The sequence below is a fragment of the Dermacentor silvarum genome, chromosome 7 (assembly GCF_013339745.2).
Source record: "Dermacentor silvarum isolate Dsil-2018 chromosome 7, BIME_Dsil_1.4, whole genome shotgun sequence".
NCBI classification, from domain to species: Eukaryota; Metazoa; Arthropoda; class Arachnida; order Ixodida; family Ixodidae; genus Dermacentor; species Dermacentor silvarum.
In genome coordinates, this window is record NC_051160.1 from 24,133,970 (window position 1) to 24,146,089 (window position 12,120).

The following is a 12,120-nucleotide window of genomic DNA, read 5'->3' on the forward strand; positions in this document are numbered from 1 at the left end:
CTTGTACCACACTTCCGAAAAATCAAGACCAAGCTTTGTGATGCTTAGCACAAGCTGGGCCCAATGGCATGGAGCACGTTTCATCCAGTGTGGTTCTTCGCATGGCAGAAGAAAACTTTAGTCGTCTTAGTTAAACGTAGTTATGCACAGAGACAGAACTGGACGCTAGCACACACGACAGAGAGCGCGACATGTTAGTTGTCCACTTATGTCGCTGTGCATAAAGCGTGATTGTCTCAGACACAGTGTAACCAACTGGCCCTGATTGGAGCTCAACTTTAGCTGCTGCTTAACAACTTCCCAGTTTTGTAGGAAGCACGCTCGCTTGTTTTTGCCTTGTACTTTGTCTAGATATCCTTGCTGCTTTCTCATCAGCCTGTTCAGTTACAAATTTATATTTGAAGTTCTTGCATAGTCAGCTAATCTGTGAACAAATAACTGACACATAAAAGGTTCAATAAACTTTTGAGAAGAAAATTAGCACTTGTATCCTCTTCCCTGGTCACATAATATGAGACTTTCCCCATCCACAGAAATACTTGACACTAACAGTCATGGCCATCAAATAAAGCTGTCCACAACCATAAGCTCATGCACAGACCAACGTGTGAACTTCTTTTCAGCAAGGAAATGGATGGATACCATCTTGGCCTCCATGCTTCTTAACTATCTGAAGTGTCCATGGTAGGGAGTCTCATAAATATTAGGCCGTGGATGTCTGTACATAAACAAAGCCACCTTGCAAGCAACGCTACCAAGCAACAGCTTTCTACTCTAACGTGGCAATCCCCAAGTACAAAGGCAATAAGGGTAGCTTGTGGATTAGAGCTTTAGTTGTGAAGAAGCTTTGCAGGACTGCAGACTACGCAAGATTTTAAAGCGAAGCTTTCTATGTCTCACCTATTCATCTGTGAGCGCCAAAAACGCACTGCAGGAAAGACAACTTACACAATGGAACTATATGTGCACACAATAAAACAATCTGCGCACACAATCTTGTAACACTACAGTTTGCATTCGCAGTTGTATCTAAGCACAATTAGAACTGCAACACCACACTACCCAGACAAACTGTATATACCTGCATTGCATTCCTGGCCGTCACCATGGGTACGCCGTGGGTGCAGTGTACGGCAGAAGAAGAGGCGAACATTAGCACGAGCGCGATCGTGCCCGTAAGGCCGATCCCGTGTATTGGCAACGGCATGCAGTCCGTGAAAGCGCGAGTGTGTATGTGTACTCAATGGCTACATGATCTAAAATAAAGGCTATACAAATGTGTCTTCATTGAACTACAACATTAAAAAAATACAATCCTAAACAAGCAATCGAATCACCTATGCATCGCATCAGGTCGCTCAGCTTTTTCTTGGGTTCGTTGCGTGGTCGTTGGCTTTGGACTTTGACTCAGTTTGCATGGGCGAAAGCTTTGTGTTCTACCATCTTGGGGCTTCAATTTTTTCAAATATTCCACAGGCACACTTGACCATAATGCAATATGCAGTAGGTAAAGGCTGTCTGGTAGGACATTACACAGAATAGTGAGCAGACTAGACTTGAATACGTATGGTATAATTTTGTATATGTGGGATACTTGCTTTTTCCTTGCACACATTCGTACATGCTTTCGTAGCAAAAGGAATAGACCACTAGAAATCACCATTGGCAAAGTCAAGTTCACGCGCTGTTCATTTTAATCACTTCCGACTTGAATAAGATTGGTATTCCAACAGCTTTTGGGGAGGAAGGGCTTACCATGGACTTCCTCAAGCACTTCGTAAACTACAAAGCTCCCGATACTCAGGGTCATTGCACCAAACAAAAAGAAAGCAAACTGTTGGCACAAGTGAATGCTTTTATTGCAACATCTGCCCGTAGACTGCACAACCCAGAACTTTGTGAAACAGTCGCAAATGTTTTGAAAACGACTGGTATGTATAATGCCCTGGTTGAAGTGCACACAGAAAAAGGTCTGTTGGAAAATTAGCAAACAACCATTAACCATTACAAAATGCCCAGTAACTAACCTATGCCACCCTGTTCCCTATCACTATATCCCATGTATGTACAGGCCATGTTAAGGGAGTCCCCTTTTAAGATGCAGTACGATCGACTTATCCATAATTCTCCACAATTTGTGTAGCTTGCTTCCAAAAATTTTATCGACCACATTTTTCATTTGGTAAGCTCTTGCCTTCCACAGCAGTGCAGGCCTACAACAGCCCTCTGGTAAGTGTTGGTAAACAAACTTTAAAGTGTTTTAGGAAGAAACATTCTCAAAAACAATACATGGCATACACACAACGGCAGCAGTTCATTCAAGCCTATCATCTTAATGCTTCAGGCAATTACTCCTTCCTATAACAGAACTGGCTCAATACTGATGATGTCACAAGCAATGAGAATATGCCACTTTGGCAGAAAGGCACAAGAGCTACGTAAAAAATGATAAATAGAACAGTCACATTTTCTACAAGCTTCTGTACTTAACACGTAACCCAAACGAATACAGGTAGTTCAGGAGCCGTATTAAGTTAATCACTTTCAGGGATATTACGTTACTATATAATTTTGTGAGAAGTACTGTTCCGCCATATACAGTAAAACCTTGTTAATACGTACCCGCTTAAAAAGAAATTCCAGCTTAAATATAGTCGCGATGAATCCTCCGCCCTACTCCATTGGACCTAATGTAATGGCCAACGGCTTAAGCTGTAGTTGTTTAACGCATGCCAAACAGTGCGTAGTATTTTTTTGGCACGTACAGGCATGTAATCGACGAAATATCATGTGCGCAGACCATAGATAGCGAAATTGTGGCACACGGACCTTTCCGAAACTGCAGTCGCCACCGATAGTGATGTCAAAACATAGTAGCCAGGACATCTTTCCTGCTCCCATAGCTTTTAGCGCCTTCCACATCATCAACATGGATGATGGCCCTTCCATATCCGATGCGGCTAGTGCGTTGACTGTCATGAGGGCGTTCGCAGAGAAGTGGGGCCTGATAGAGAAACTGGCTTACAGCTTTGCCGAGTTTAAGGATGCCATTGCCGCGGCAAGTGAAAATCGGATTGTTTGATGCCTGCTCGCAAATTAAACTTGTCTGCGAGTGTGTTTAGCGAAAAATTCTTTTTTTTTGGGGGGGGGGGGGCAGCAAGCCTATAGCCACTCATTTACCATTGTCGGTTAATTAGTACATCGCTTAGTGCAGTGCCTTATCCACGTTCCCCACCAACTACATATTAGCAAGGTTTTACTGTATATATTGAATAAACTCCACTTCACTACAGACACTGCTTCAGATGAAACAAAGACCTGAATGGTGATCTGAGAACACAGCCCAAGCATACACAACATTCTGCACCACATGCATGCAACCAGCTCACCCAGATATAAAAAATTTGTGGCCAGCATTTGTTTTAGTTTGGCTTTGTTAGATTTGCGCTACTACAGTGTAAAAATACATATTCCAAATGCAAGAGTTCATGGATTATACCTGCCTCAATGAGATTTGAGCTAAGCATCAGAAACTGCCTGCTTCAAGCTTTACATTGTGGCAGCATGTGTGTTCATGTCACGGTTGAACAAGATTGCCATGACAGTGCTCTTCATTCTGGAACTTGTGCTTCAATACGCGCAACATTGTCGGTCATACATTCTTGAGCTCAAAAGTAGAACAGTGACAAAGCACGTTGGAAGAGCTACTTTGTAAACGTCAGTATCGTGCAATAGATCAGAAACGTAAGCAAATTTGTTGAAGGTCAAGACGACGTTATGGCGATGCCGTCAGGCATGTCAACTGACTAGCTGGCATCTTTCTCGGCGTCAGCAGGCACCGTAATCTTCAACTGCTGCTTCCTTCATTTTACACTTTGCAGTCGCAAGACTGCATCACACTTGACCAGTCTGTAACGACTAGTTTAGTCGAGTGTGGCGCAACTGTTGATCTAACATCCTGTGCTTCATTCCGCTGCTCGTACTCCTACTCGTGGTGTACAAAGGTATAAGCATACTCGTTGGACATGATATGAAGGTCATTGCACCCGTGTTGACAGATGCAGCTGTGATATCACCCCGCGCTTTCAGCATAGAACAGATTGAAATTAACGCCATTTTTCATACTTGTTGACCGTTTTTCACACTGAGGGCAACAGTTGCTAATTTGAGTAACTGCAAGCAGTTCCAAAAGTAGATGAGAAGGAATAATAAACCCTGAAAGCTCCCTACGATAACATGGCTACTCGATCAGTCAGCACTCAACACGGCGCCCTTCCCATCGTGCCCGACTACCTGTGCCGAGCTAGATGAACGACGGAAGCATTGCGAAAAACTATCAGAAATGGAGTGTAAGGCACCTTCGAAATATCTGGATGCTGCCACGCACTTGGTTAGTTATTCACGAGCTTGTCTCATTTTCGTGCGGTTGTGTGTCTGTAGATGGCACCAGTGGTCTATATTTGGAGAGCTATGTTGCATCAGAGTTGCTGGTGCGAGTATGTGAATGTGTTGGAGGATGGTAGTACTGCTGTTGCCAGTGCCTCTGGAGAGTGCGCGAAGGTGTGGTGATGGGCAGGTGTGTTAAGCAGCACAATGACTAGAGCTTGATCCTGCCCAGGAACGGGTTCCGGTAGGAGCCCAGGTAGAGGTAACCATCGTGCTCCAGCACCTCAGACAACAGGTGAATCTTGTGCTTGGGCGAGTGGAAGCTCCTCAGGATGCGACCATCGGCGGCCAGCTCCACGACCAGGCCGTACTGTGGCACAGTCTCGTAAAGAACCCATCCATTCTCGAACTGGGAAATAAAAGAAGAAAGAAAGAGGATGGAAAGATGGAAATGGCTTAATGGGCCGTGAATAGGCTGGGACGTACTGAATGACGAGGTGGCTTTTAAGTGGCTTTTAAAGGCCAACCGCAATGAAAGATTAAGGGCGACTTTTAAGTGGCATCCATTATAACCCGTCGCTATACGAGGGTCACCGAAGTGGAGTGCTCGGGTTTAATTTTGACCATCTGGGATTCTTTAACTTGCAACCAAAGCATGGTACACTAGTTCTTGCATTCTATCCCCATTGTAACGTAATCACAGCGGCTGGGTGTCAAACCCACGACCTTATGCGCAGCAGTGCAACTCCATAACCACTGAGCCACCACGTTAAGTACAGTAAAGCGTGTGCACATGTGCGCTTGCGCGGGTGTGAAGCGTTTAGGAAATTTGCAGGATGAAATCAGCTGATGCAAGACGGGGTGGGTGACCGGAGGTTGCCGGGAGATACCTACGTTTTGCAGTGGGCATACTGAGCAAGTCTGACAACACTGGCGACGTGCGCTACATAGACTAACCTGAGCTGCCCAGTCACTGATGGCAGCCATAGGGTAGAACCGGGAGGCCGTCTTCAATGCCGTTCCGACAAGGTAGACAAAGCGGATGGTTGCCTTGCGGATAAACGGCAAGGGGGTGAGGTAGTCTATGAAGCTCGTGTCGTTGGAGGAGCGGCCCGTCGCAAAGGCCACCCAGTAGCCGCCTCGCTTGCTGGGCCGAATGTTGTCGGGCCAGCCTGGAAGTTTGTCGACGAACACCTCAGTCTGACCCCGCTTTGGACCTTTGAGGTGGTACCTGAAAGAAGGGATGGAGGCAGGCAGGAAATTTGCAGGCAATGTTACAATCTGCTACTAACGATTGAAGAGGCAACACTGTAGTTTCATTAGAAAACTGCATTTTTTTCACTAGTTGTGTTCCCAGTTTTATTGCTGAAGTTATATGTATATATTACCAGACTTGTACATGTTACGGAAAAAGAAAAAAAAAAACCTATTACAATTACTTCATTCAAAAAGGTAACTGATTACAGTTACCAGTTACTGCCCCGTGAAAGTAATTGAGGAATTACTCAATAGTGATCGATTACTTCTTTGTTACCTTCCTCCAGACTTCTATTAGCATTGCATAGATAAGCTGGCCTGGCTTTCCAGCGTGTCCTCTGAAGCACTTCATACATTGCTTAATTATCGGCACTAGCAATTGGCTGAAAAAAAGTTTTGGCATTAATCGTCCCTGGTTTTTGTTCCGAAGACATCAGTAGCAACACTAAAAACTCACTCGAGGTGGAAAAACAGAGGGAAAGACGGGGAGGTTAGCCAGTTTGCTCGATGTAAACTCCGGGGGGGGGGAGCAGTGTTGTAATATACAGGTTTTTTTTAGGTGCACCAAATTTTCAAAATTGGTAGAATGTAAATCTTGGTCTCGTTATGTTTACCATTCGAGTGTACGGATTGGCGGCCTCAAGATATATACAGAGCAATTTCCGCACTTACGTGTGTAATTAGCGAAGTTCGCTAATTAACTTTCTAATTAACAATAGGTGGCTACAGCAAATGCGTACTTTGGGGCCCGTCCTCGACACTTCCTAGCCAAACGATCAAATTTTGAATAGCGGAGTTCATGTGGGAGCTACGCGAACAATTAGTTCCCCTTGGCAGGCTGCTTGAAATTGAAACTGGCCGCAAAAAGAGCGTCTGTGTCGTCGATGTCGCCGCCCCCCTTGCCTTTCGTCACGTCTCCGACGTCACCACCGGTCCGAACCAACGAGCAACCTGCGTTATCTCCTTGCTGTCTGCGGTGTTAGCCAAACGCTTCAATGCCGGCGGGCCGCCAAATTTACTTAGTCATTTCGCCGGGCGCCACGTTGCGCTGTAGCGCCAACCCCGCTCCTTGGGCTTTTAGATACTACAGGCACAGCGTCATATCAGTCTGTAGCGTCGACTGCTAACGCCGCAGATAGCAAGGAGATAACGCAAGCTGCTCGCAAGCTGCTCGCGGGGCAGACCGGCGCTTACTTCGGAGACGTGACAAAAGGCAGGGGGGCGGCGACATCGACGACACAGACGCTATTTTTGCGGCCAGTCTCGGTTTCAAGGAGCCTGCCAAGGGGAACTCATTGGTCGCGTAGCTCCCACATGAACTCCGCTATTCAAAATTTGATCGCTGGGATAGGTAGTGTCGAGGCCGGGCCCCAAAGTACTCATTTGCTGCAGTCACCTATTGTTGATAATTATAAAGTTAATTAGCGTAACTTTGCTAATTACGCACGGAAGTGCGGAAATTGCTCTGCATCTAGAGGGCGCCAATCGGTGCACGCGAATGGTATAAAGATAACGTGACCAAGATTTCCATTTTTCTCATTTAAAAAATTTGGTGCGGCTAAAAAAAAAAAAAAAAAAAAAAAAAAAAAAACCCTGTATATTGATCTTGAGGACAAGATTGTGCTTACTCATTCATCTGGGTCCTTTATAAACTGCAGTGCTTCATTGTTGCAGGGATTTGGAGAAGCTCCCAGTTGGGCCAGTGAAAAATTAAAAGCTGGAAAATGGCCCGATTTCCTGGCATTAAATGCCCCAAGTTGAATTCGATCGCAAGAAAGAAATACCAGCACCGGTTCAATGAGGAAACAAATGTCGAGCCCCTGGGTTTGCCTGTCTGAACGTGCGTATTCATGTGGCTGCTGCACGGCACGACCTTGGGCATTTATTGTAGTTTTTGCCAAATTAAGGTTCTCAAAGCTGGGTTGCCTGTTAAAGCTTGTCTCGTAAATAACGCAACTGACTACATTACAGTAAATAGTTACCGAAAAAAAAAGTAACTTAATTACAGTGAGCATTACTGAGTTACAAATAATTGCATGCAGTTTGTTGCATACTAGTCTATATATTATACATACATATAACAAATGCAAATGTCCAATGGCTTCAGCTGGCTGGCCTGCCACCAGCATGCCAATCTCATGCGATCACACTGGTTTACACGATTTCTGGTGCAAAGCGTGTCTGTAGTTTTGCATTGCTCTTGCACCATGTAATGGCATGGAAAGCAGCTAACGAACCAACAAAATTTACAGGAGACCCTTTACTGCCCTTCCATGCTCGCATTTTTTTAGCTGATAACCCAATCGAGATTTTTCTTGCCGATGTCAGTGTGCACTCTTTCTGCAAAACATATCGAACAAAGCAAAAAATACCTGTCAGACCTTGTATCCAAGCTTGAAAACTAACTTTATCAGAAAAATAACCTATGCAACAAGAAGTCACTACACAACATGGAAAAAAAAAAATCTAAAAATCTCGAAATTTCAAAACTGAATTTTTTACGTGTATGGCCCAATGTCATTCCCTTGAAGTAGCCCAAAAGTGTGATGACAAATATAAGAAGGCTACATGCGCATAGGCGGATACTACAAGCCTGCGTATGCTAAAGCAAATTTCTTTAGAGTGCTTATGCCGAAAGTCAGGCTCAATTACCTCAGGATGCGGTGCATGGAGAGCTCGCACACCAGGAGGCTTTTCTTGTCATGGGAAATCTGGACTCCGTTGGGCAGGTACAGGCCCTTCATCAACACAGTCGTCTTCCCAGTCTTGAGATCAAACTTGAGAATCCTTTTGTTTTGAAGAAGAGAAGGAAATAAGAGTAGAGAACACACTAACTAGCACAGGGATTTCCAAAACTCAAAGGCCCAATCTTTCTGGATGACTTGTTTAATGAGGTTTAGTACAAAGGGCGTTTCTCATCAGATAGCAAATACATATTTTCCGTACATCTCGTTCAAGCTACATAACTGTGAAGCTGATGATGAGAATGAAGCAAAACTGTTCAGGTTGTAATTGTGCCAGTTTGTAAATATCCGAACTTGGAAATTTTAAGTTAGAAACAAGGGAAGGCCTAAACAGTAACTGTTCACTACAATTTCTGCCCAGTCAACGTTGCGAGTCAAGTTATACTTCGAAAAGATGTTGAATTATCAGAAAGCATTCCAAACAAGGTCAGTGCCAACAGATTTTTCTTGTTAACTATTACAAATACACATTTATTCACAGAAAACACCCTCCTCAGCACTTGCCCAAAAAAGAAAATATCTAGGAAGAAAGTCATATGGTCAGATGAGGAAAAAAAATGCTAAACAATGAAACAGTAACCATATATGGCAACAAAAAAACGGAGGTTCCAATATATACAAGCATTCCTGGCACTCTCCCAAGAGCTAAGTAAGGAAGGAAGCACGCAATGCTTGCACACACGTCCTCATGAAAGATCGCTGGCACATATAGACAAGCCAAGCGTTTAACTTCTTCCTTCCTCGTGATCAAGGTCGCTCCAGTGACGGGAGTGAAACTTCCTCGTAATCCCATTACAGCTATTCAACCTTCATACTGTATTTTCCTGGTGTCACATTCTCGAACACAGCTGGAACTGTAAATATTCTTTTGTTTTTAATGCCCCAAGTAGCCTCTGGCAAGAGTAAACCTTGTCTGTACAATACGTCGGAAGATGTCATGGTGACGAATGGTTGCATAATAGTATCTGGCAGCCGTGGTGTGGCATAACCTGCAAGCTTCATTGGGTGTCCTCAACAGCTTTGTTATCGAGGCGTTTACGATTTATTGATTTAGTGCATATATACATGTTGCTATGCCTGTTATCATATATACATAGTTACATGACATGAGTAGGCATGTGCGAATAGCGATTTTTGAGACCGAATCGAATGGTGCCCGAAGCGAATCGAATACTTTTTGAATAGTTTTTGAATAATAAATAGGTGTTATCACAATCAATATAAAATGTTGTCCACATTCCAGCATTGTTAAAGCTAGCAAGCTTCTTTCATTACATGGTACGTTATGAAGCATTTATTAAAAGCACAAATGCAGCATTAGAAGAAAACTAGTAGTTTCTTCGCGGGCACAGGGCATTTCACAGAGTGCGAATGATTGCTGTACAGCTTGTAAAGTATGGCTACCCAAGAGACGTAACCTGCTCCACTACACAAGCTCTCATGTTTTATGTTTATACTATGGCTGCGGATATGAAAATTTACCATGCTTTTGCTCCAATTTTGCGTTTATTTGGACGCAGTTGACATTTAAAATATTCAAAAAGTATCCGAAAAATATCGCATTTACGAGTAGTGTCTATTTGATTCGAACATCTAATAGGACACTATATTTGATTGGTTATTCTAAAGTTTTGTATATTCGTACACCCTTAGACATAAGTGGGCAAGTATGTACAGCTGGCCATAAAAGTTTAAGAAACACAGGTTCTATGAAAAAAAATACAACTTTCTGCTCAGTTAACGTGTAGAATTTCTAGTTTATTGAATCACCATAGTTCACCAAAACTATACGGCAGGTTAGAACTTCGAATTCAAGGCAATGTTGTGTCACAGAAATACAGCCTTTTCACAAATACCGTGTCCCATAGACTGTTGTGGCTGAATCAGTACATCAGCGATTCCACCAGGGGATCTTTTAACATGCGCCGAATGTGCAGTACATGAGCATTCTTGCGTTCTGCGTGCGCCTCCACCAGAATGTGGCCATAAAGACCAGCAATCGAACCAACGACCTTGTGCTTATCTGCAGAACACAATGGCCACTGAGTCATCGTAGCAGATCTTAACAATGCCCATGTCTATGAGATAAGCCTCTATCAGGGAATTCAAGAACAAATTTCTGCATACATCTCGTAGTGATTGCCGATGTAGATGTTTACTTAAATACTCAAGTTGTCTTGATAAAGGCCTCCTAGAAAGCACTTTTTAAAGAATTCAGCCCTCAGCAGAGGCCTCGAGATCTCAGATAATTATTGTTAACGAATTCTCCACACACAAGTGAGCATGGATACGAAAACACCCCATCTTGTACGAGGATTTGATAAGGCTCCTACAGTGCAGTATCTGTTAGTAAAATTTGCAGCACTACATGACAATTGCATTATCAAACCTCGTTATAACAAACACTGATATAACGAAGTAAATAAAACCGGTTATCGCACCACTATCAGCATGTAATGACCATATAAATGTTACAATAAATATGCAATTTTATTATTTTGATCGATTCTGGGGTTTTACGTGCCAAAAGCAGTTCCGATTATGAGGCACGCCATAGTGGAGGGCTCTGGATTAATTTTTACCACCTGGGGTTCTTTAACCTGCACTACAACGCAAGCACACGGGCGTATTATTGCATTTCACCTCCATCGAAATGCGGCCGCCGTGGCCGGGATTCGATCTCGCTATGTCGTGCTCGGCAGTGCAACGCCTTAGCTGACTGAGCCACCGTGGCTGGTGATGAATATCCGATACACCGAAGGTATTTATGTGTCGGGTGCAACTTTTTCTTAACGAGGTTCGACTGCTATTTCAAAATTGCTCTCGTACCACGGTGACACTACTCGTATATATAACTCGCGCCACTGCAAGTTTTATTTTGAAAAAATAAACAATTCAGGATTACCTGCCAGTGTTCTCGTGCTCGAGGACAGTGTAGACAATCTTCTTGAGGGGCCACTTGTTACTCGCTTCACTGATGTACACAAAGCCATCATCATCGATATCAATGTCATCGCCGAAGATAATTTTCTTTCCTTCAATTTCGGTGCTAGATGGCAGAAGATGCTGTACAGAACCTTTCAAGGAAAGTGGATGCCATTGGGCAATTTCAATTTCAGGTTAACCAGCTTCAATGCATTAACTGGTATTTTGACAAGCGGGTTAATACATCAAGGATAATATAATGGAATTATAATGCAGGCTCCTTCACATTACCAATGAATTGATGGACTGTGGGGACTTGTAATTTCAGCACTTATGACATTTGCAGTGAGTCAACACTACAAGCAAAACCAGCTAGAAACACTTAAGACTAAATGATACAAGTAACAGAATATCAAGATGACTGCAAGCACATTATGACAATTTCTTCGCATCAACTGTAACACAGACAAAAACGAATGGAAGTTGCAGCAGGACAGTGTCAATAGTTTATGAAGTTGCGCATACCAGTCTCCACGTTGACTGCGTACAGTCCATAGTAAGCGTCGATGACAAAGAGACGTCCGTCTTTGTTAAACCGCATTCCGAGTGGCCGACCGCACACTTCCTCTTCCCACATGCCCTCTATGGAATGACCACAAAGATTAGACAAAGAGTGAATTGTAGACTTCTTTAGCAACACTGCTTTCTCATTAGTTAGGTGTATGGCATTTGTGCATTTTGTAAGCATGGTGTCTCAATGCAAACAATGAATACTTTGAAGTACGTTTTCATTGTTTGTTATTGAGAG

At 43.4% G+C, this 12,120-nt stretch overlaps 1 protein-coding gene across 1 annotated transcript in view; it reads right to left on the reverse strand.

Moving 5' to 3' along the window:
- Positions 1 to 1,837: 1,837 nt before the first annotated feature.
- LOC119458766 (uncharacterized) overlaps positions 1,838 to 12,120 on the reverse strand; it is a 37,611-nt gene continuing 27,328 nt past the window's right edge. The window contains exons 13-17 of the mRNA XM_049670963.1: positions 11,838 to 11,954; positions 11,293 to 11,464; positions 8,296 to 8,430; positions 5,344 to 5,617; positions 1,838 to 4,795 (exon numbers count right to left, since the gene is read on the reverse strand). Coding sequence (XP_049526920.1) covers positions 4,598 to 4,795; positions 5,344 to 5,617; positions 8,296 to 8,430; positions 11,293 to 11,464; positions 11,838 to 11,954 — 896 coding nt within the window. The 3' untranslated portion in view covers positions 1,838 to 4,597. The remainder of the gene's footprint in view (positions 4,796 to 5,343; positions 5,618 to 8,295; positions 8,431 to 11,292; positions 11,465 to 11,837; positions 11,955 to 12,120) is intronic.